The sequence below is a fragment of the Mytilus trossulus genome, chromosome 3, assembly GCF_036588685.1.
Source record: "Mytilus trossulus isolate FHL-02 chromosome 3, PNRI_Mtr1.1.1.hap1, whole genome shotgun sequence".
NCBI classification, from domain to species: domain Eukaryota; kingdom Metazoa; phylum Mollusca; class Bivalvia; order Mytilida; family Mytilidae; genus Mytilus; species Mytilus trossulus.
In genome coordinates this window covers 14,807,946-14,833,651 of record NC_086375.1, presented here as the reverse complement: position 1 = coordinate 14,833,651, position 25,706 = coordinate 14,807,946, and the positions used below count along the sequence as shown (strand labels likewise).

At 31.3% G+C, this 25,706-nt stretch overlaps 2 protein-coding genes across 2 annotated transcripts; one reads left to right on the top strand and one right to left on the bottom strand.

Moving 5' to 3' along the window:
- Window positions 1-2,190: 2,190 nt before the first annotated feature.
- LOC134710225 (actin-related protein 2-B) lies at window positions 2,191-17,836 on the bottom strand. The gene is made up of 8 exons (XM_063570478.1): window positions 17,692-17,836; window positions 15,266-15,376; window positions 14,685-14,900; window positions 14,010-14,082; window positions 9,801-9,937; window positions 9,348-9,497; window positions 7,570-7,848; window positions 2,191-4,697 (listed from the first exon to the last, which is right to left on the bottom strand). The coding sequence occupies exons 1-8, from the start codon at window positions 17,737-17,739 to the stop codon at window positions 4,527-4,529; spliced, it is 1,185 nt and encodes a 394-aa protein (XP_063426548.1). The 5' UTR covers window positions 17,740-17,836; the 3' UTR covers window positions 2,191-4,526.
- Window positions 17,837-17,914: 78 nt separating this feature from the next.
- On the top strand, window positions 17,915-24,430 carry LOC134710224 (neudesin-like). The gene is made up of 4 exons (XM_063570477.1): window positions 17,915-18,091; window positions 21,469-21,529; window positions 22,757-22,860; window positions 24,132-24,430. The coding sequence occupies exons 1-4, from the start codon at window positions 17,927-17,929 to the stop codon at window positions 24,276-24,278; spliced, it is 477 nt and encodes a 158-aa protein (XP_063426547.1). The 5' UTR covers window positions 17,915-17,926; the 3' UTR covers window positions 24,279-24,430.
- The last annotated feature ends 1,276 nt before the right edge of the window (window positions 24,431-25,706 follow it).

Genomic DNA, 25,706 nt, shown 5'->3' with positions numbered 1-25,706 from the left:
CTACAGATTGCTTGACAGCAATCGTATCCCAAAAACTAAGTACATGTTTAGATTCAGCATATCAAAGAGGCCCAAGAATTTAATTTTTGTTAAAATCAAACTTAGTTTAATTTTGGACCCTTTGGACCTTAATGTAGGCCAATTTAAAAATGGGACCAAAAATGAAGAATCTACATACACAGTTGGATTTGGCATATCAAAGAACCCCATTTATTCAATTTTTGATGAAATCAAATAAAGTTTAATTTTGGACCCAGATTTGGACCAACTTGAAAACTGGATCAATAATCAAGAATCTAAGTACATTTTTAGATTCAACATATCAAAGAACCCAACCGATTAATTTTTTGTCAAAATCAAACTAAGTTTAATTTTGGACCCTTTGGACCTTAATGTAGACCAATTTGAAAAAGGGACCAAAAGTTAAGAATCTACATACACAGTTAGATTTGGCATATCAAAGAACCCCAATTATTCAATTTTGATGAAATCAAACAAAGTTTAATTTTGGACCCTTTGGGCCCCTTTTTCCTAAACTGTTGGGACCAAAACTCTTAAAATCAATACCAACCTTCCTTTTATAGTCATAAACCTTGTGTATAAATTTCATTGATTTCTATTTACTTATACTAACGTTATGGTGCGAAAACCAAGAAAAATGCTTATTTGGGTCCCTTTTTGGCCCCTAATTCCTTAACTGTTGGGACCTAAACTCCCAAAATCAATACCAATCTTCCTTTTATGGTCATTAACATTGTGTTTAAATTTCATTGATTTCTATTAACTTAAACTAAAGTTATTGTGCGAAAACCAAGAATAATGCTTATTTGGGCCCTTTTTTGGCCCCTTATTCCTAAACTGTTGAAACCAAAACTCCCAAAATCAATCCCAACCTTTCTTTTGTGGTCATAAACCTTGTGTCAAAATTTCATAGATTTCAATTAACTTAAACTAAAGTTATAGTGCGAAAACCAAGAAAATGCTTATTTGGGCCCTTTTTGGCCCCTAATTCCTAAAATGTTGGGACCAAAACTCCCAAAATCAATACCAACCTTCCTTTTATGGTCATGAACCTTGTGTTAAAATTTCATAGATTTCTATTCACTTTTACTTAAGTTAGAATGAGAAAACTAAAAGTATTCGGACGACGACGACGCCAACGCCAACGGTATAGCAATATACGACGAAATTTTTTTCAAAATTTGCGGTCGTATAAAAACCGTATTAGAACCTTTAATATAAACATGTTTTTTCCAACCTTTTTTACTGCTTCATTGTTTTGTTGCTGTGGGTGAATAAATTGATGACTTGTAATATAGGGTCAGGATAAGGAGTACTTCACTTTTATGATTTTCTGCCATTTGGTCGGGTTTATGCCTCTATGACACATTCCCCATTTCCATTCTCAATTTTCTATTCTTTTAAATAGAGATAAAATTACACATATAACTCAACCCAAGATCAAACATTCAGGTGAATAAGCTAGAATCTTTTTAAAATTTAATAGATCTGAGGACAGGGGGAACTCTTGAAGTTATTACTTTTATTATTATTTATATTTTATGGTCTTGTTGATATTGTTTAATTTTATTTTGTCATGTTGTGATTATTATATATGGTATACATGACAATACATGTAAATATTTCAATTGAAATGATTTTAAATGATTTTTTTCTCTTTTCTTTATAAATCTTCCCCATCATTCTCCATTTCTGATATTTTAGCAGCCCATTATTCTATTTTATTCATTTTTCACACATTCTACTGGAGTAAAGATCCTTTGATCTATATTATGTAAACCCCAGAAAGACCCTTTTATAGCTATGTTTAAACTCACTCTACGCCAAAAATTAAAATGAGGAATTCTTGTGAAAGTCCTTCCACATGTTTGGTGTAAATTCCACGATAGGTTCTTCAGTTTTCACCAAACAACCAAAATTATCTGACTTGCTGGTCAAAAAGTAAACTCCTAATAATTTGTTTGTTTGAATTAAACACCATTTCTAATAACAAAATTTTTATTGGTGAAGGATGCCTATGAACCAGAGAGAACCAGGACATTTGGCAGGAAATCAAACAATCCTTGCCTATCAAGATTTGATTTGAACACACATAACAAGAGTGGGTTTCAAACTCACAACCCATAATACTTGTAGCATTGGGCCATAAAAACTTGCTTAAAACAACCATTCACTGTTAAAATTTATTTGAAAGACATTTTATCAATAGTACTATTATTTGATACATAATCATTGCATACACAATATCTTACAAATATAATAATAATATACATATAATGAGACATGGAAAATCATACAAAAAAGCACCTTCTATATATTATACTATTGTGTGAAAACATCCCTCCTCTATAAAAAGTTCTACTGTTATATATTGCCATTTAATTTTCTTTTCCTTTCAACATGAAGATTAAAAAGATAAATTTTCTATATCTAGATAGAAATTGAAAGGTTCACTTGATTCGTTGAATAATGAATCAAAAGGCATATTCATTCATTTCTTAATCATTTTTTTTTCCAAATTGAATAAATTCATAGGTCTTATTTTTTTTAAATATTTCATCAAGCATATAAGCTAAAGTAAAATTCCATCAGAAAGGAATTCACTGATAACATGTTTTCCCCATGTTTTTGTTGACTATGCTTTTTTAGGTGCATATACAAAAATATAACAAAAAAGAGGTATATGTGCTCTCTTCAAGAAAGTTAAAAGTGATTTTACCAATCAATGACATAAATTAAAGACTTACATGGAGCACCATGTAATTTTAAAAGAACACATGATTTTAACAATTACAAGACTTAATTCAATTCTATAAATAATCAGACTTCAACAGAACAAATATACATTATAAAAATATAGAAAAGTCATAAAATAGATTGCCAATGGATATCTGTAAACTCCTTGGAATGGTAGCAGCTTACAAAGGTAATTTCATTCATTTCAATTCTTGAAAATAAGTTTTATACTTTTCAAAAGCTAATAAAAATTGTTTTTCTTCTTGCTTAACATTCAAAATGTGCGACTATTTTGATTTATCCATCTTTAGATAACTACATATTTTAAGTTTCTAGTTTAATACTTGAAATTTGTTTGATTATCTTTTATCTTTTATAATATTTTACAGACATCTCCTCGATGAATTTAAAAGAAGATATGTGAATTTCACTAGAATTTATTTCTCAAGACTTGAATATAAAGGCAGTATTTGTTAAAGCAGTGCCATCAATTCATAATGGAACAAAAATACCATGAAAAAAATCATGTAAAACATATCCAAATCATTCATACATTATCAGGGTTCATCATAGGCCAATATCTAAAGGTAAAAAGGACCAGACACATCTTACAGAATTTTCAAGGGTCACACACATTATACAAAGGTGGCTAGGGTCAATTTAGGCTGAAAACCCTCTGATGAACCCTGATAGTTATTGAGTCAATCAGTCTCATGAAGTATGTGTGAATTAATATCATATTTTCAAAAGATACCCAAAATGAAATTGCTATAGTAGTAATAAGAGTATATGTATTTCTCCCTAGACAGTGTTCTCCCCAATGCCTTACAGCGTCATGATTATACATGATACATGCACCATAGTGTTAGATTTTTTTACCATGATGCTATCTGCATAGATTTTTAAACAGTATATATTGTACGTGTTAAATTTAGAGAAGCAAAATGACTTCCAATCACATGGAGCTATCTAATTTAATCTTAGGAGAACACTGTCTGACAGCCAATCAAGTTTTCTTATGATTATAAATCTGCTTACTCTTACTCAATGCATACATATACTGTGGATTCATATTTTTTAAAGGATACAATTTTCTTTTATTCAGGAAATTTGTGGATACATGATTTCATGGTTTGCAAAAATTCTGTATGCAAGACAATGATTTTTTTGCTTGTTTTGCACATGGATTTAAGGTTAACTTTACCTATGAAATTCATTAAAATATTATTCACAAAAGGAAAATATTGAATCCACAGTATACAAGTCCTAATCAACATTTTTTCAAAAAATCTGCACCAATATTGACATTCATAATAAAATACATGTAACGATTTTCATATCTAGGTATTAATAAAGCCAAGCAAAGCTGATTGTATGTTAGATGTACATAGATGAAATAATGCTGTATAAAATATAAGCCTCTTTGCGCTTTAACAAGTAACTTAAGTTGCAAGTGAAATTCAATAAAATTCACGAGGTGGAAAATAATTTATCATCAAATTTATCTAAAATCTGACAGTTAAACATTTTAAATTCCATCCGGCAACTAACTATGTATAAAATCTAACCATCACATAATCAAATATGGAAAAATATTGTTCAACATGCTTAAGTATGTAACACTTATGTCTGAAGCAAGCAGACGTAGCATAACATGTACATGATGCTTGCAGACAACAATCAACCTTGCTTAGCTTCACTAAATGTCTGGTATCTCTATGATATGAACTTTTGATCGTTTATTGGTTGCTAAGCGATGATTGGAATGTTTATTTCGTTGGTCCTGTCAGTTTATTCAGCACACGTAGCCCCTCCTCCTGATAGTCAGCTCTAGTGATCCAGAAATTATCTTTATCTTTCATTATGTCTGCTAATACTGCTCCACCTAAGAACACCATGTGCTTTCTTCTGGGAGGATCTTCAATTCTTATTTTGAATTTCTGAAATGATAAGAACTTTTTTTAAAAGTAGTCTTATTTTTTAAGTTGGTCCATAACCAAAGTACATGCGAGTCGATAGTGTGAACATTGTATTAACTTTTTTCGTAAACCTTCACAATTTTTTTTAAAGTCTTTTTTCAATATTTAGGCATTACTATCTACATTTTCACCAAAAAAAAATAATCATAAATAATGGCAAAGAACAGGTACATTTTATTCCCCTACAGTCATGGTTTTGTTATTAAGATATTATGTTGTTAACTTGCCACATATATCCTTAACACATCTTTACATTGGAAAAGTAATCATTGTTTCTGAACATCATGAAAATCCAGAGAAAAAACAAAAATGTGTCCATGGTAGATAACATGGATGCCCCACTCGCACTATCATTTTCTATGTTCATTGGGCCATGAAATTGAGGTAAAAAAAATTGGCATTAAAATTAATAAGATCATGTCACAGGGAACATAGTGAACTAAGTTTCAAGTTGATTGGACTTCAACTTCTTCAAAAACTACCTTGACCAAAAGCTTCAATCTGAAGCGACACAGATGGACAAATGCACAGAACAAAAAACATAATGCCCAAAAATGGGGCAAAAAAAGAGATATCACAAAGACTAAATCAAAGTGCTGGATAGCACCTGTGGAAAGATTGGAAGAGAAGTTTGAATAATTTCATATTAAGGTATGGTGGGGACAAAAGAACATTAATAAAACAGTTTGCTGAAAATTGCATAAACCACAAGGTTCTAGCAGGAATAAAAGTGCTTTTCCAGTATGAAGATAAAATGAGCTCAAATTAAATAATATGGGTCGCTTAATTTGCACAATTTTATTTAAACTGCAGTTTAATTATATCTTATCCAAATAATGTTGCCTGTTTTCATGGTTTTGAACATGTTTAAAAAAAAAGTAAATGTTACCAATTCCTTGTAAGACATAAGTTCTAGACCAACAGCTAAGAACTTTAAAGTGTCAACAAATATAATCTAAAAATGTTGTTTTGGGGCATTTTGTTAGTTGAAACATACTGTAGGTTATATGACATTGAAGATTAAAAGTTGTAGAGTGCCTTTTGATCAATTTATACAGTATTTATTCAGCACAGGGCATTGAAAATTTACTTTTTCAACCTGAACAAATTAAAAAAACTTGTTTTATTGAAATGCAGATTTTTCTTGATAGCAAAAATATATATTCACTTCTTATAAAAATTCAAATGACTAAAATAGACATAATGATTGATGGGGAATACATGAATAAACAAGAATGTGTCCAAGTACATGGATGCCCCACTTGCACTATCCTTTTCCATGTTCCATGGACCGTGAAATTGGGTAATAATCTAATTTGGCATTAAAATAAGAAAGATTATATTGTAGGGAACATGTGTACTAAGTTTCAAGTTGATTGAACTTCAATTTTATCAAAAACTACCTTGACCCAAAACTTTAACCTGAAATTCCCACTTTCATTTTCTATGTTCAGTGGACCGTGAAATTGGGTAATTATCTAATTTGGCATTAAAATAAGAAAGATTATATTATAGGGAACATTTGTACTAAGTTTCAAGTTGATTGGACTTCAATTTTATCAAAAACTACCTTGACCAAAAACTTTAACCTGATTTTCCCACTTTCATTTTCTATGTTCAGTGGACCGTGAAATTGGGGTCAAAAGTCTAATTTGGCTTAAAAATTAGAAAGATCATATCATAAGCAACAAGTGTATTAAGTTTCAAGTTGATTGAACTTCAGCTTCATCAAAAACTACCTTGACCAAAAACTTTAACCTGAAATTCCCACTTTCATTTTCTATGTTCAGTGGACCGTGAAATTGGGGTCAAAAGTCTAATTTGGCTTTTAAATTAGAAAGAGATCATATCATAAGCAACAAGTGTACTAAGTTTCAAGTTTATTGGACTTCAGCTTCATCAAAAACTACCTTGACCAAAAACTTTAACCTGAACAGACGAACGAACGGAGCCACAGACCAGAAAACATAATGCCCCTCTACTATCTTAGGTTGGGCATAAAAATGGTTTGTTATAAATAAAAGATTTAATATCTTAAAACTGTTTCAAGCCAATTTCAATTTTCTGATAAAAAAAGTGAACTAACCTAAATTGTTGATTTATTACAGACGATTATTGGAAATTTATCAAGTTAATTATAGGCCTAACTTGAATACCTTTTATATATTCATATTCATATTTATATTTCATTTTTTTTTTTAAAGATCGTGTTAATCCTTAATTAATCATTTATCTTTCAGACATAATTTACAGAATCACTTTATGTAATGTAGATCAAAAGTAATAGGCAATAAATAAATCTATCATCCTTATATATCAAACATCTAATATATACATTTGTGTATTCAATTATGAGGTCAAATATTTGTGTATTGAGATGTTTATTGGGTCTGTACAATTATGTAACACTGATGTTGATAAGTAATGTGGTCAATTTGATTGACAGTTTAGGAGGTGGGGCATTGTAATTTAAGGTCCACCTTGTTCCTGATTGTTTGGTGAATCAGTTGTCAATCATACTAGTATTGTATCAATACTCAATTACCTAATCAAAATGCTTAAACAAAAAGCCTGCACATCAACACACCTTAATTACATACATTCTTGAATGAACTGCTCCAAAAATATACCCATTTTTCACAGTTTATATGTGTATTATGTGCACATACATGAGAACTATAGGGAACTATATTTCAGTGTGAATACATGTAGTAATAGTAGCTAACCTGTCGTGTTGTTAGGGAGGCCAGTGCCTAAGGAAAAATTTAGAACAAGTTCCAATCTTTCCAAAAATGGTTACAGTATTATGTGGACACCCTTTAGAAGTACCTACCGATATTCTAGTTGTATCTCCATTCAGCACTCGTTCTAAATATAATTGTTTAAGTTCTCTCTCCAGCCTGCTGGGTAATCCAGGGTACATAGTACTACCCCCTGATAACACAATATGTTTATAAAAATCAGCTCGAGTGTCTATATCTGCTGCTTGAATAGTATTAAATAAAAGTTCGGCCACGCCCACTCCATCTACGTTAATTAAATGAGGTTGGAATAATGCTTCAGGCGCTTCAAATCTTTCTCCTCCAACTTTAATTACTCTTCCATCAGGCAGCTGAAAATAATTAATTTTTTTAACGTTATTTTTTTTGGATTAGGTTGAATAAATAAATTCATGGTTTACGATATCATTGATAAAATTGGTATTCAACAAAGAACAATGAACTGCCTTAAACATGTTAAACATTCTTAATGATACATTTTGCTGCATTCAGTAAGAGTCCTATCTCCAATAGTTTTAACGACAAGGTGAAAAATGCTAAAATGTAAAGAAATTGTAATAAATTTAACAGAAATTTCTAAACAGAGTCAACTAATGGTTTCAGTCATATTATATAGGGTAACAAAAATGTACTCTTTAAACTGAGAAAAATAGAAAATTCTGCTTGTGGAGTGAATTAATTTAAGATATTTACTTTCTGTCTATAATTGAAAAGATGTTCAAACTTTTGTTTACTGTTGAATACTCTTTGTATAAACCAATAAGTTGCTTGTTTTTATTTGTTTCTTTTAGTTACTGTTTACTGTCAGGGGCATAGCTGAGTTAAAATAATATGCAAGCATATATTGCCGAGCGGAGCGAGGTGAAATTTTTTTTGGACCATTTTATGATGAAAATGATAAGTACCCTATCTGTTTCTTACTATACCATATTTCAAGAAACGATAGTAACATCCTAGTGGGTTTCGTAATTTGGAAACCCGGGAACAGATAAGACACAAAATGACAAGCAAAAACTTTCAACATTGAAAACTAACTACAGATGAAAAACACGGATCCTGAAAAAAATGTGGCGACCTCCGGTGCTCCGAAGGTAAGCAGGTCCTACTCATTATTTGTTAGGTTAGACATATCAGGATAAGGGGGGTCAAACAATGTTATTTTCTTTGCAGTAACGTCTTGTGAAAACGATGTACATGGCTCATTTACATCTTTGCTGGGCGAATTAGATAAAACGTTTTGGCTTTCGTTATCCGCTGCCTTCTTGCTAAAATAAAAATCTAGCTTCTTCATTTTTATTTTTATTTCTACCGGGGTTAAGCTTTGTGTCGTGATTGTAGTTGCAAGTACAGACACCGCCAGACACGATAATCCAGAAAGACTAAAGACTATCCGAAATTCAATTTCAGGATTTTTTTTTTATATTTTTTTTTGTGAAAAACATGTGCAAGCAAATGATTTTTTGCGTAAAGGCAGCTACGCGCCTGACTGTACACTGAAGTATACCGAACAACTCCTTTAACTCATATTTTCTTTTCTTATTTTCACGGTGAATTTGGTGTGGGTCATAATATCAAATAAATGGAGGGAGATGATGCCCCTTCTTGCATATAACATTACAAAGGGACATAACCATGATAACTCAAGAACAGTAAAAGTGATGCAGCCCTATTTCGAATTTGATCTGTGTTTTGTGGTCATAAGCATTGTGTATAATTTTGGGACGCACAGAAGGAAAAGGGTAACACTTAATGTCCCCTCCGCAGGGTGGGGCATAAAAATAATGTATAAATTTAGCCACCTATAATACTACAACCCTGGAGTTATACTCACTGCATAAGTTTCTACAAGTACTGTTGTTTCTAAAGCTAATTTTTGTTCCTGTTCTATATCATATCCTACATAACACAACTTTTCCTTCATCATTCTCACTGTTTCAAAGTCTGCTGAGTGGTTAAAGGCATAGCCTCTCAGTAACAATAACTGAAATAAAAGGCCACAGCATATCATAAAGGATTGTAATACAAATCATAAAACTTAACATTAGAAAATGTTAATTTGGTAGACCATGACAGAAAATTAGACCTCATTTAATATTAATTTCAATATAATTGGGGTATGGTGTTGAAATAGCCAGCTACACAATACCTTCATATGACATATTTGTTGCTTAAGGGCCCTCTCCATCCCCTTTCTGACAATTTTATTCCCATTGAAAATTAAATATTTTTAAATAAAAAAGTTATCCCCTTTTATTCCACCAAAAGCAAAACCTTTAATATTTACCTTTATTAAATATCTAGTTATATCTCTACCAGCTATGTCTAAACGTCTTGTTAAATGTGGCAAGGCAAAGCCATCATAAACAGGACATATATGTGTAACACCATCACCTGAATCTACTACAACTCCAGTAAGTAAACCTGAAAATACACAAAACTTATGTTAAATGTGGCAAGGCAAAGCCATCATAAACAGGACATATATGTGTAACACCATCACCTGAATCTACTACAACTCCAGTTAGTAAACCTGAAAATACACAAAACTTATGTTAAATGTGGCAAGGCAAAGCCATCAGAAACAGGACATATATGTGTAACACCATCACCTGAATCTACTACAACTCCAGTTAGTAAACCTGAAAATACACAAAACTTATGGCAGATTTTACAATAAGAAGGAATTATTGTTTTTTTGTATCCATCAAAAAAGCAATTGCTGAAACTGTGAAACAGACTGTGTAATGGAGTAATGAATTATGTTATTGAATAAAATGTGTCTTTCTGAGTAAATAAAAATAAAAATTACTCTGTGTTTGTGTTTTTTGTTAGAATTAGAGGGTTTTCAATTTCAAAATATTGGACATGGAATAGACATCATGACCTACTTTACTGACATCCAGCTTATTTGGAGTGGAATTTTGAAGTATTATTTATAAGTTGAGCCTAATAACATGGACTTATATTTTAATAAAAAGTCTTCTTTTGTGTTTTAATCATAACTTTAAGGCAGATTTTTATTGGTAAAGGCTAAAAAAGGTAATTTAATAATATTGTTGCTAACGTCACGTCTTTTCCGTCCATTGTGGTATGTCACGATCGCAATTTTCTTTTTGGTTCTCAGACAGGCCATTGTAGTTATTTTTATCCCGGGTTTTATAAATAATTGAAAATAGCAATCATATTAAATTTGAATGACGTAAGGGGGTCAAAGGACTTGAGGAATCAATATCATTGGCTGTTTTATTTTTTGCGAACGTTACTACTTGAGGTTTCCGTCCAAATCAGTGTCACGTGAGCAACATATATTTAGATCTGTAACTCTCCTGTATAGGAGTTACGATATCGCCCTTTGCAGAAATAGATTCGGAGTCAGTTTCTTCACATGATGGGGTAGCAAAGAAGGTAAGTTGTATGTAATATCGTTACAAGAGGACCTTAAATGTATTCCGTCCATCAAAAAGACGTTCGCAACAAAACGTAATGTCATGATAGTAGATGTTGCTAATGTTACTATTACGAATTGGTTTCTTGTGTATTCATTTGATATAAAGTACACCTGCAAATGACATTCTGTATATTTAGAAATTCTAAACCAGACTGTACAATTTTATTACTCCAGGCATATATTAAACATCACTGTGTGCATACATTTGAACTTTTAAAGATGTTGTTGCTCATGTGACATGTCCAAATGTCGCTAACGTTACTCATTTTTGTCTCCGTCACGTTAGCAACATGAAAGTAGGAGACAGAACACAATACTGTAAAATCTGCCTTATGTTAAATGTGGCAAGGCAAAGCCATCATAAACAGGACATATATGTGTAACACCATCACCTGAATCTACTACAACTCCAGTTAGTAAACCTGAAAATACACAAAACTTATGTTACTCTGTTACTTGAAAGATGTAATCCTTAAAAATACAAGACAAGTTATGTTGAAGAAAAAGAACAGAGGAAAACAACTAAAACTTGATAAGAAGACAAAAATGTGTGTATGGTAATCCATAAACACATCTGTATTATGGAGGCTGTCTTTATTAAGACTGCAATATATCCTTTCTATTCCAAATTACATAGTACTAAATACTAAGAATTAATTGCATGGAGATGAATACCAAAAATGATATCAGAACTCAAAATATGAGGACTGATTAATGAAAAAAAAAGTTTTTGGCAAAAAATGAAACCATTGCAAAAACTAAATTGTTTAAATTTTTTTCTCTGGCAAATATGGAGAAAAACACATATCTTCCCCTCTGGCATGTCTGGTGACCCTTTAAATGAACATTTGAAGAACATGGACAAAAAGATATCTTAAATCTAGCAAAGGTCCTTAGCAAAAACAAACTGTAGTTACAGCTAAAATATGTGACATACATGTACATGTATTTATGACAATACTAAAAGAGATTAAGCTATCAAGTTATTTGAAGCAAAAGCTGGTAACCTAAACCATCATTAAAAGAGATCAAACAAACATATAACAGTTCAGCTTCTAAAAAGATAAATATATTCAATAAACCACTACTAGTACTTGATGAAGCAATCAACTATTTTAGTAGTTACTAACTAATAATTTACTAATGTACTGTGTATATATACATTTCAGGTATCAGTCATCCTTATAATTAAAGATTTAAACCTAGGAAGATGTTGAATCTCATGTATGACTGATACTCATGTGCACTGTCCTCTAATATAATGACAACACCTTTTTTCTAAATGTCATCTTGTTTTTTTTTAAAGAATAGGTTAATTCAGCTGTAAGATTTGCAAATAAAATCATAACTCCTACAAAATGGTGCTGTCATATGACCCATATCAGGGGAATATATCTCTTTATTGTAATCATGTGACCCATATCAGGGGAAAATATCTCTTTCTTGTAATCATGTGACTCATATCAGGGGAATATATCTCTTTACTGTAATCACACGATCTTTGTTTAATCTTATCCAACTCAACTTGAATTGTTGCTTTTTAAAATCAATACAATTTTTAATTGTATCAATTTTAAAGAATCAAAAGATTAAACTTTTCCTCAAATCTCTGTGGGACCATATAACTAAATAATCTGTTAACAAATTGAAATCTCCCATTAACTTTCATCATTACATTTTCAAACCCAACAATCTATCTTTGTTGAAAATAACTATTTGTAGAATAATCTGTCACTTGATTAGTTCTATGTGTCAGGGTTCAAAAATATGTAGGTCAGAAGCTTTAGCCCAAGGGATTTCAAATTTTGAAGGAACATTTCATAAATTTACTGTAAAACTTGCAGGAACATTCACAATTCTACAAATTATTTTCATGAAATAGACTTCTTTAAAAAAAAAAAAAGTAAAATATTTGAAGATTTTTTTTACATGTACTAAAGAAGATTTGCAGGTGTCATGATTGTCAAGCCTAATTAACCGGAACCTCTTACATCAATTCTTAAATGGGTTTATTTCAAACCAGAAATGCTAAGTTGAACAACAAAAGATATATTCAACTACCGGTCAGTTGACACATTGCATTCTCTTCTTTTATTGCTCGAAATTTATGATTTTTTTTTCATTCCACAACAGCGATTATGATACAAAAACCATAAAACATTTTATATATATATACATATATACTTTTTTAATAAAGCAGTTAACTTTCATGTTTGCAATGTCTCGAGTAATTTGAATACAATAATGGTCACAAGAAACATTCATATAACATGCAGACTAAAGGATTATAAATACTTTTTATTGGTTTCCAATGGAAATATATAAATGGTATACCATTTAATTGATAATCTCCATACAGCTACAATAAAATCAGCCACATGTGTGTTCACGAATTAACAAATCTTCGGGGGCCAAAAAGTCTTTTGAGATTTTGGATAAGACTTTTGTTGTCAGAAAAGATCTAGATATCAGGATTAAAATTTGTAAGCCAGACTTGCAGTCAACAAAAGACTTATAACAATGTATAAGTGACGCTTGAATAAAAAAAGATAAATGTCCTGACGAAAAAAAAACACCTTACTTTTGTAACAATATAATTGCTTTTTATCATTTTCTACTCAGACGCTGAATAAAGAGGAATATACTTTAAACAAAAGGCAATCCAGTTAAAAACCACTCTTTGTTGTGAATTTTTGGTAGGCAATTCATTTGGAATAGCTCTGTATAATCTATATAGTGACATGAACATAGGTTCATGTTTAACATACATTTTGTAAATCAGAGAATAATCACCTCCAATTACATTGTTTCATATTGTATTCCTCAACATTAGCAAGATGTGTGAATTTAAACTGAACAGTCTTGTTTGTCCTGTTCAGAATGTAAGTCTAAGGGAGATAACTTCTTTTCTTCTAAGATGGTTTCTACTCTAATTGATTTGTAAGCTTTGAAGTGAACCATTAAAGAGTTTACTGACCAATACTTCTACATAATCAAACTAGCTTTCACTGCTTTGTCAATACAGAGGTTTATTGTAAATGTTACCTTGAGCATACAATGTTAATACAGCCTGGATAGCTACATATACACTGTGGAACTGGTATTTCTCAAACATAGTCTGTAAATAAAGAATTAAATCATGAAATTTGGAATTATAATACTAAACAGTTAAATCACTGGAGTGAAAAGACAAAATCCAACACTTTGCATTTAAGAATAACTTAAAAAATTGAAATTGCTGCACACCCTTAAGCCATGTTCCAACGAGAAGACAAATCTTCCAGCCTATTTAAGGTAAATTAGTCTATTACATTTTGTATAACAGAATAAGCAATAACTTCAAAAGTAATTGTCTGACCTGTCTTCATGGTCTTAGAAAAGTTGTTTGGTCATTTTAATACATTCTATGTTTGCAATGATGTTTATCATTCCTAGTGGTACTAAACCTTATATTTTCCCATGGAAAACATACATTGTACTAAGTCATAAAAGTATGTAATCTATTGAAAATAGATGCTTAGAGCTAAAACACTCAAAATCTATGCTACACCTTAAATCTACCACTATCAAAGAGTTATTTTTTACTGAATCCACTTTTTTGTTCGAAGCTTATTTCATGACAAATAATGGGAGATAACTCTGGTAATTTCAAATGTAAGTTGTAATTTCTGTTAATAAAAGAAGGAAAAAATCATCAACAATTAAAAAACAAATACAAACCTCCACCATTTTTTCTCTGTTTTTCGTTGGATTCATTGGAGGTTCTGTCAATAAAATCTTGCAGTCTTTGGGATCTATATTTAACTTTTCTGGTCCAAACGTGTAGTCGTACAAATGTAACATATCTTCCCAGTTCCTAACTATTCCATTTTCCATGGGGTAATTTACCTCTAACATGGATCGAAGTTTACTTGCATCATCTCCTACCATCAAGTCCTGAAATCAGTCAACAGAAAAACAAAATTACTTAGAGAAGTCTGCAATTTCTTAAAATATATGTTGCTGAATTTTATTTTGAATACATACACAACATCAGTATTTCATCGTGTTGTGAAGCAATTCAAAGCAATGTCGTTTGATTACAAATAACATTCATGATACATGTACATTTGTATTAAATCTTATAATAGAATGGTGAATATTTTTTAATTCTTTTTGTAATTAATATCCACAAGCCAAAACTATAGCATAGATTTTAGGAACTTTATGTCTTTTAAACATGTTAAATTATTTACAACAGTATAATAAATCTCTTTGAATGATTACTAATTTACTGCATTAAACATGTTAAAGGAAATTACCTTGACTTCTATATCTCCTACTTTAGCTGTAGATCTGATAATGGGACGACCAACCAATGATGGAAAAATGTGCGCTGGAAAGTTGGAACCAGCAAAACCACACTTGACAAACTGAAAGTAAAAAGCAAGTATGAAGCTTCCAGTAGTTGTCTTCAGAATAAAGAATTAAGTTCTAAAGTATGTCCAAGAGGGGGCATACAAAAAAAAGGACAACATAATTCATAATTTCCTGTTTTTCTAGCTTTTTAAGCTAATCAAATTCAGAAATATACATGATATAAACATGTTTCCTCACATTTTAATCTTTATTTTCACATCACACTCAGCAACTTGTATATGCTCAACCGAACTTTGCAACTTCAAATGTTATGAGTACCCTTTCACTCAATTTTGACAAACTTAATAATTAAACTTAAGTCAGGCAACATTTAAAAGAATGTCTGTTTCCCCTCCCTGTGTCTACCTTTTGTAAACAGACCAGGAAGGCAGGTTATTTTTTTCTTTTCTGGATGTCGTGGCATGCATGTTCACATGAATGGTTTGACAAATCCAGTTGAGGCCACTTATCAGTTATTTGTGCTCAATTTGAGTGTAATTATCTAAATTATCAATCCTTCTGCTTTCAAGCACTTTTCAAAAATGGAAACAAATTATTTTAGGGAATATAAATAATTTAATTTTTTTTTGTGGAAAATATTTTTTTTATCAGGGAGCTTATTTTTTACCCAGGTATGAGGAGGGAAAACAAACAAATCTTTTATTTTGGCCTCAGCTGAAATAAGATTCATAGTGTACATTTACATGTAAACATGATTAACTAACACAAAGTTTGGTTTCTTATACATTTTACGCAATCTAAAATGTAGTTTGGCGAGCAGTAAACAGACATGTATGTACATTTTTACTAAAAGACAATGTACAATGTACATGTATTTAAATTTACAGATAGATGTTGATAACTTAGGCATTTGACTGAAAATAGTTGGCCTAAAAGAAATTTTGAAGAACATGGAGAACCCTTTACATAGATGTGGCAACCAGCTTCAGGCACATGTACAACTTGGAAAACACTTCTCAAGTACATTTGTACAACATACATGTAACCTGCTAGAACTAATAAATTTAAGGCATAAAGTATTATCATTAACTGCTTCTGATAATTTGAATTAAAGTCAGAATAAGTTCAAATGAAAAAACCAAGACTTAAAATTGGTATTTAGATTGGGAATAATAACAAGCAGGATATGAAATCAAATCTTCCTGATAACTGACAATCATGACAATGTCAGAGAGAAAACAATTTTCAAAATAACTTTTAGCATGTCGTCTAGAAATTAGTAGAATCTTATTTACATTTTATAACCTAGAAAATACATGCAATCTTTTCTACCACATATCAATGAAACTGAATTCAAAGAAGAGCAATTCATTGTCAAATTTTATTTCAGGCTTTGCTAGTTTTGGACTCCTTGTAATCATGTTTCGACAGTCTGCACCAAAAACTTTTTAACTACTAGTCTAAAGACCCAATATTAAGAGGTTTTTGTTATGTGTCTAAACAAAGTTTTTAATAAAGTTACTAATTAGTCTTGGGCACCAGACTAGTGGCTAAAGCCAGTAGCACTGTTAGTAACAGCGCAGAGGGGCGGAAAAGTAACAGTGCACAGGGGCGGATTAGAAACGGTGCACACAGGGTATGAAATTAACAGAGGCCCACTCGCCAATGGCCCCTAAAATTTGGTGTGGGCTACTGAAATTTCTTCTTCCCTAGTATAAAACTATATATATTGTCTACAAATTTAAAATGTGGGCAACCGTGCCAAAATCTTAACTTCAATTCCTGGCACAGGGGCGGATACAGCCATTTAAAAAAAAGGGGGGTGGTGGTGTTCCGAACCCAGGATAGACAGGGGGAGGGGGAGGAGGTCCAACCATATGTCCCCATTCAAATGCATTGATTGTCCAAAAAAAAGGTAGGGTCCAACCCCCCCTCCCCCTGGATCCGCCATTTGCGCAGACTGGATCCTGTTTTTTAAAAAACAATACCCCGAGCAAATTAACTGGTACTCAAGATGCAAGTAAAGTTTGCAATGCCTTTCCAAGATTAGAAAAGTTCATTGCTCTAAAACTACAAAATTGTCAACACTACAACAGGGGTAGTTGGCAAATAATAGTATTGGGTAATAGACATTTGTGGATCATTTTGATAGAATGCAGATTCATAAAGTAATATGTGCAAAGTTAAAATAAATTACATATGTTTGTGTTCATTTATTGTAGTTTGTGTATTTTTATTCGTATAGTTTTAAGCATTAAAAATATAAAGATAAATAGTAAGGAACTCTATATTGACACTTCCGGGTTTGTTTACATATTTAAAAACATTAGAACGGTAAAGTATGAAATATTTTTTTCAAAGTGCTTACTCCTGTGCCATTATCACAGACAACAACTTTCCTTCCATCTTTATCCATGGCAGATGGTGATGGATTCAGCAGTAATATGCAAACTTTGGTCTTTTCCTTCTAGCAGACAAACCGGAAGTTAACACCCCGGCATTTGACTCACAACGGGAAATACGTTACAAGGGCCGTGATTGGTTATTGTAAAATCTATAGCCAATCAAATGTTCTGTTTTATCAAACCATTTAAACAACAACAATGGCAGCCACCAGCCAAGTTTTGACAGCTGTTTTACTTTTCCTTATTTTCACAAATATAAAAGGGAAATACAAACAGATTGAAATTGAAATAGCAGGAAAGAACGAAAATGAGCCTGCAAAGATTTTCTCAGAATCTGAACTCAGACAATTCGATGGATCTGATGTACGACTAACAAATATGTTATTTTCTGAAAAAGGGGTAGCAGATTGCTTAAGTTTTCCGTGAACAGGACCTACATTTGCTTCAAAAAATTATATTCCTTCCATCAAAACTTATATTAAAAATCTCTTTGTAAAAATGCAGTGTGAGGAAGCAGGATAAATCGCCCCACTGGCAAACCGCCCCACTTTTAGAAAATTCACCCCTAACTAGTTTACCAACTTGCCCCAATTTTTCAAAAATTGACCACTTGTGAAAATGGTTAAATCCCGTTAATTTTTTATCCTGTCAACTGACCCTGATTAATGGAAAAAGGTAAAATGTAGAAGAATATATAATTTTAGGTTTGCCAACTCGCCCCTCTTTAATGAAAACAAATCTACAAAGAATCCAAAAAATTAATAAAAAATATTAAATAAAAAGCTGCTTTTGAAGTGGACAAAACTCTCACAAATAAAGAAAATTCATGGTCTTATAAACTATCTGAATTAATGAAATATATTGGAATATCCTTTAACAAGCATTGTAATATTAATTTCAAACAGAAACTAGAAGATTTCTACAAAAATACAATTATTTTTGAACTTTCTAAGATAAAAGATGGAAACTGTGGTAAACTTTCATTTTTTAGTAAAATTTATACTAAATTTAAACAACAAGAATATTTAAATTTTAATATTCCTAAATACCTTAGAAAAAAACTCACTAAATTAAGAATAAGTGCACACTCATTAGCAATAGAAACTGGGAGGTATGCAAGACCAAAAATACCATCTAATGAGAGATTTTGTAAATTTTGCACAGAAAAAATTGAAAATGAGATTCATTTCTTGATTGAATGTCGGCAATATAAAAACATTAGATCTAAATATAAAATAAATGATATTAATTCAAATAATTTGGATGAAAATTTTACCAAAATGTTAAATCCTATGTCTGAAAAGGAATTAAAATCTATTTGTATGTATATTGAAGAAGCTCTTGATTTGAGAGACCACCATACCGTTTCATCAGATAATAATCTTTTACAGTAGTTTGTGCATATACATATATATATATATATAAATATCTTGTATTGTGTGTTTTAAGTAAATATACGAAAATCTATAATAATACTGAAATATAAGTCTATGGTATCAATATCAGTCTATAATGTATTTGTATACATAGAATTGGCTCATGACTTGTTACATGAATCTTTATTTCATTTATATGTTGTTTTAATATTATAATTGTCTGTATTTGGATCACGCCTCTATTGTGCTCTTTCCAATAAAATATTGAATTGAATTGAATTGAAATAATTTATCTTGAATTTAAATGATGTTTCACTTTCTTAAAATATAATTTAACCATTGTGTAGAAAAATCAATTTAGATTTACAACAAAACAAGTTTTAGTTGGGTTGGCAACTGAAAAATCGGCATATTACTGAATTTCAAGACTAGGTGACATTTTTCTAAATTCTTAGTTACATTTGTAAGTTCAATGTACCTTGTGTTATATTGTGTATATAGGATTTTTATGCCCCACCTACGATAGACGAGGGGCATTATGTTTTCTGGTCTGTGCGTCCCTTCGTCTGTTCGTCCGTCTGTCCCGCTTCAGGTTAAAGTTTTTGGTCAAGGTAGTTTTTGATGAAGTTGAAGTCCAATCGACTTCAAACTTAGTACACATGTTCCCTATGATATGATCTTTCTAATTTTAATGCCAAATTAGAGTTTTTACCCCAATTTCACGGTCCACTAAACATGGAAAATGATAGTGCGAGTGGGGCATTCGTGTACTGAGGACAAATTCTTGTTTGTTTCTGAGACAAGTGCCTGTGTAACATGTGTATATTCATTGTGGTTTAACAATTTTTCATAAGTTGGGGGAGTTTGAGACCTTTATTCAGCTGCATTTTAACTATTTTTCTTAAGTGGGATGAATTTTAAGAATATGGGGAGAGTAAGTGAAATTCTAAAAACTTCATTTACACATGTTACAGGAACATGCATATGTACATGTACATAATGTATACCGGTATACACAAGGTATTCTAGTAAAATTGGCATCTTCAATGCAGTCATATAGGCACCTGATTAAATCTGCACTGATGTACATTTGTACATGTACAAAAACGTAGGTAGTCATTTAGGCACCCATGACCCTGTTGAAATATATCTTTTTTCATTATTTTATTTTTAAGCCAAAAAAATAATAAATAAATGGGGGGGGGGGGGGGTCCAGAAATATTAACCTATGAGTATCTAATATTTGGAGGGAGGGGTACTGAAATACTTCCTAAAATCGATTTTAATTTTCTCATGATAAAACATATACAACAGATTGGGTTACAGGTTCATTGTTTTTTATTTAAGTTTTAGAAAGAAAAACATCAAAGAACAAACATGTATATGGTAACATTGTTAATTATTTAATTGATAAATGTTATTTATAAATTAATTCATTGAAAAGAAAACTAATTAAAGCATCAGTCAGAAAATGTTTTGATTTTTTCTATAGGTGCTGATTTATATTTGACTTGAACCCCCCACAAAATATGATTTCTAGGGCTGGTCAATAGTACCAATACTCCTTGAAATGGGTTAGCTCTGCAATATGATATTTAGCGTATATTTATAAAACCCATGCCATTGAAACACAAGTGAGATGGGGAAAAAATTATCAAACTGACACTACAACGCTTATATATTGTATATATTTTATGTAGTAATGCAAAATTAAGAGGGCCATGACTCAGTTATTTAAAACCTGATAAAAAAGAAATTGTTTAATATTGGTACAATGTTCATGTACATGTATCACAACCATTTGTAGGTGAAATTTATAGATTTTTTGGCAGTTTAGAAAAAAAACCATTAAAATCTTTAAACAAAATTTAACCTTTTGTTTGTGAGCTTCAAACTGAATTAGTACACAATTTTATTTAGGGGCCAGCTGAGGACCACCTCAGGTTGCAGGATTTTCTAACTGTGTTGAAGACCCATTGGTGGCCTTTAGCTGTTATCTGCTCTTTGTTCAAGCTGTTGTCTCTTTGAAATATTCCCCATTTCCATTCTCAATTTTATTCAAACATTTCATAAATGTAACAAGCTGAATTGAACATGTATACGTACATGTATGCTTTTCTTCAATAACATCTATGTTTAAAATATTCAGTAAGCATATACATGTATGGTAAGTGATGTTATTCATTCTTATTTTACTACATTTTGTATATACAATGTATGGTTTCATTTAAATATATGTTTTTTTTTCTATATTTGATATGAGTAATATACACTATGTCAATCAAAACACAACAAAATTTTAATATTATCTGGATACATATTTCTTTATGATATAAATCATAACTGATGTGCTTTCTTTTTCAGCCTGATAAGCCTGTTTATATGGCAGTACGTGGTGTTGTTTTTGATGTAACAGAAGGCAAAGGTAGATAACTCCTATTATTTAATGTTCTTCAAGGTATTTTTTTATTAGGGTAAAAATTGCATTCACTCTTATGTTACTGGCTTGATAGTCAACTTAACTAGACATAATCACTTATTTTGAGAGAAAAAATGTAGTGCATTCATGGAATTGAACACAATATTTTATATAATCCTGTCCACGAAATCATGTGCTCAAATATTTAAGTTACAAAAAATGTATGCTTATGTGTATAACCATACTTTTGAATAAAGTTACATGAACATTAATTGTGTATGTTGTACAGAATAAACCAAGTATCTGTTCTAAAAATATAAATTTCATTGTTTAAGTAATTATTAAAAAATTGGGTTATCTTCCTTTGTCAATACATGTATAATTCAAGCAACCACCATTAATAATATAGGAAGAGTATTGACTAACAATGCTTTACCTTACACAACAGGGAGATAACTCTGTAAAATCATCTAAACGTTTTAATTGCGTTGTGTTGTAAAATGAATATTCAGCTTCTCAATGATAAAAATTGGTGTTTGTCAAACTGCTATATAACCAGTGTAATTTTTCTGATAAATCGGTTGGTTCAAATATTTTGAAATTTTTATATTTTTCTAAAAGGGTCAAAGAAAATTAAACGAGCCAAATTAATTTTAGTGAAAGTGTTGGGTACCACCTTATTACAATGCAATGTTTAATTTTTAGTTTGAAATGCAAACTGAATGCAATCTTCACCCTTCAACCCTTTCACTATATTCTACAAATGATATTGGGATCAGTTTGCTTATCAATGGTTGTACTGTATACTATAGGTGGTAATGTCCTCGCCCTTTAGTCTCTGGGGAAAGTTGTCTCATTGGCAATCAAATTATCATCGATGTGTCTGTACATCTTTAAATTTTAAGATGACCTTAAAAAACATTAAGAAATGACATGTCTTTGGTAGTCTCTTTGGTACAGGATTTTCTCTTTGTGTTGAAGACCAATTGGTAGCCATCAGCTGTTTTCTGTTATTTAGTTGGGTTGTTGTCTCTTTTCCATTTCCTTTCTCAATTTTATCTAAGAACAGTTGTCTATCATTGAAGAAAATGTTGACCTCTATATGAAACCTGCTTTTAAAGGTCTCTTGTTCTTAAATATTTTTGAATGTACAACAAACAATACAGAAAACTGACAATATTCATCTTGTACTTTTGTGACCAAATTTTATTATGTTATTTTCAAAATTTACAGATTTTTATGGAAAGGGATCAGGTTATAACCAGCTAGCAGGAAAAGATGCTTCCTATGCCATAGCTGTGTGGTCATTAGAAGATAAAGATATGCATCATGATATAGTGAGTAATAAGAATGTGTCCACAATACACAGATGGCACACTCACACTATCATTTTCTATGTTCAGTGAACTGTAAAATTTTGGTCAAAACTCTAATTTGACAGTAAATAAGAAAGATCAAATGATAGAGGACATCTATACTAAGTTTTAAAGTTGATTGGACTTCAATTTCATCAAAACTACCTTGACCAAAAACTTTTACCTGAAGTGGATGGATGAACAAAAGTAATGAAGAACAAAAACAGACAAAAACATTATGACAATAAATGGGACATAAAAATGTTTTTTGAACACATGTAAAATTAAAAAAGAACTACATTGTTTACAAGACAGGTTAAAAACATTGTTGAATACAGAATTTATACATTTAAAATTTTAATGTTTTTGTTCGTCCATGGCCTTGCTGTGTGGAACCAATACTTAAAGATTGGTATTGTCTGCAAAGTGTGGGACATTTACGATTCCTGGAATATAAAAAATAGATTGGTGGGCTCTTAGTTGGAAAAATATGTTCATGTCAGATCATATATGGGACTGTTGCATTATGAGCTTACACATTAATTTTTCCAGTTATTACATAGAAAAAAAAAGATGTGGTATGATTGCCAATGAGACAACTCTACAACAGACCAAATCACACAAAAATTAACAGCTGTACTACCTTCAACAATAAGCAAACACCATACCACATAGTCAGTTATTAAAGGCCCCGAAATAAATTGTGTTGCACAATATAACACACCTTGCATAAAATTGAGAATGGAAATGGAGAATGTGTCAAAGAGACAACAACCCGACCATAGAAAAGACAACAGCAGAAGATCACCAACAGGTCTTCAATGTAGTGAGAAATTCCCACACCCGAGGCGTCCTTCAGCTGGCCCCTAAACCAATATACACTTCATTTGTAGTTCAGTGTCTGTGATAATGAATGCCTAACTAAACTCCAAATTGTACACAAGGAACTAAAATTAATACAAGATTAACAAAGGCCAGAGGCTCCTGACTTGAGACAGGCGCAAAAATGCAGCGGGGTTAAACCTGTTTATGAGATCTCAACCCTCCCCCTATACCTCTAGCCAATGTAGAAAAGTAAAGGCATAACAATATGCACATGTATACTATAGAGTACTTAGTATCTTGCAGTCATTTGTTGTCCTTAAAATTTTACAATATGTATGGGATTAATTAGTGTCCTGAAATATCAATGCATACTGAGCATCACATAATGATATACGATAATGCATTTAATTTCTTTTTTTTATTTTCAGAGTTCATTGTCAGATAATGAGTTAAAAGGATTAGATGATGTATTCTTAGGAACATACAAGAAGAAATATCCTATTGTTGGGTATTTACAATATCTGATGGATAAACATGCTGACAAGGTTTCTGAGAGATTGAGTGGTGAATTGTAATGTCGGTTGTGATTGGTTATAAACATGCTTACAAGGTTTCTGAGGGATTAAGTTGTGAATTGTAACATTGATTGTGATTGGTTATAAACATGTGATAAAACTGTTCATAGCTTTATGAAATATCTGGGATTCTTTATTTTCTTTTGAATTTTTGGGCAAGTTTCTGCTGTCACAGAAATTTTGCAATTCTTCACAAGTGGGTATTTCATTAACTATAGAATTTGATCATGTTTTATTTTATAGTATACATTCCATTTTCTGATATTTTAGAATCTCATTCATTATAGTCTGTAACTTGTTTTAAAATCAAACCTGTTGATATTTTAGTTGTATTTATGTATTCTTGGTAGGACAAAAGAAAACAACAAAAATTGTGAAAATATGAAAAAACATGAACACAGCTATTTTTTGAAGTATCTTATTAGCTTTAGTCTTATATATTTTTTACAAAACAATTCGATGTATCAGAATTTAATGCATTCTGGGTAATTTTTCCAAAAACATACACCAAAACGATGTCATTGGTTTTAAATGTGATAAACAATAGAAATTCCACCAATGATATAAATTTTCATTTTGGTGTATAAACAACGAAATTACTCATAGTCCTTAAAAGATTCTGAAAAGGCTAATTGAATAGCATAGTAAAGTTTGGTGAATCCTTGAATCAAGTGTTGTAGATTTGGAGTTTGAAGACAGTAAATATATAAAATTTTTAACATAATCTTATCATCTTCATACCCCTAACCAGGGGGGGGGGGGGGGGGGGTTGGGGGGTTCGGACAAACCCCCCTTGAAAACAAATAAGCACTGTTAAAGTCAGTTGTTTTTTTATTTGGTCGGGTTGTTGTCTCTTTGACGCATTCCCCATTTCCATTCACAATTTTAATGTTCTGTTTTTATTGTGACTGTTAAAGTCGAGTTTGTGAGTCCAACGAACCTCCCTTTGGAAATTCCTGGCTACGGGCCTGATCTTGTCAAGGTCACACATGTTTTTACATTTTTAATTGTTGTATACTTTACATGTAGTTTTTTTTCAGTTGTTTGACTTGACTTATTGTGATGATACATTTATATTATTATATTATTATTAGAATCATGTTTTTGTATGTATTTACAGTTACATTCCATTTTCTAGTCTTTGTGTGTGTAAATTTTTAATCCATTCTACCATACAGTATTCATGAAAAAATAAATTATAACAATTTAGGTGACATCATATATTCATATAGATTCTACCACTGCATCGAATGTGATACCATATTTATCCACTCGAGCCAGTTAAATTTAACTGTTGAGAGTGGATAAATATCGTATTACATGTGATTTGTTGTTGGAATCAATACGCAAGCAAACTTATTCCTTCTTTGCAACTGATCTGCAATAAGATGTGTTCTTTCTATGTGACGTCATCAGACATGGTTGCCT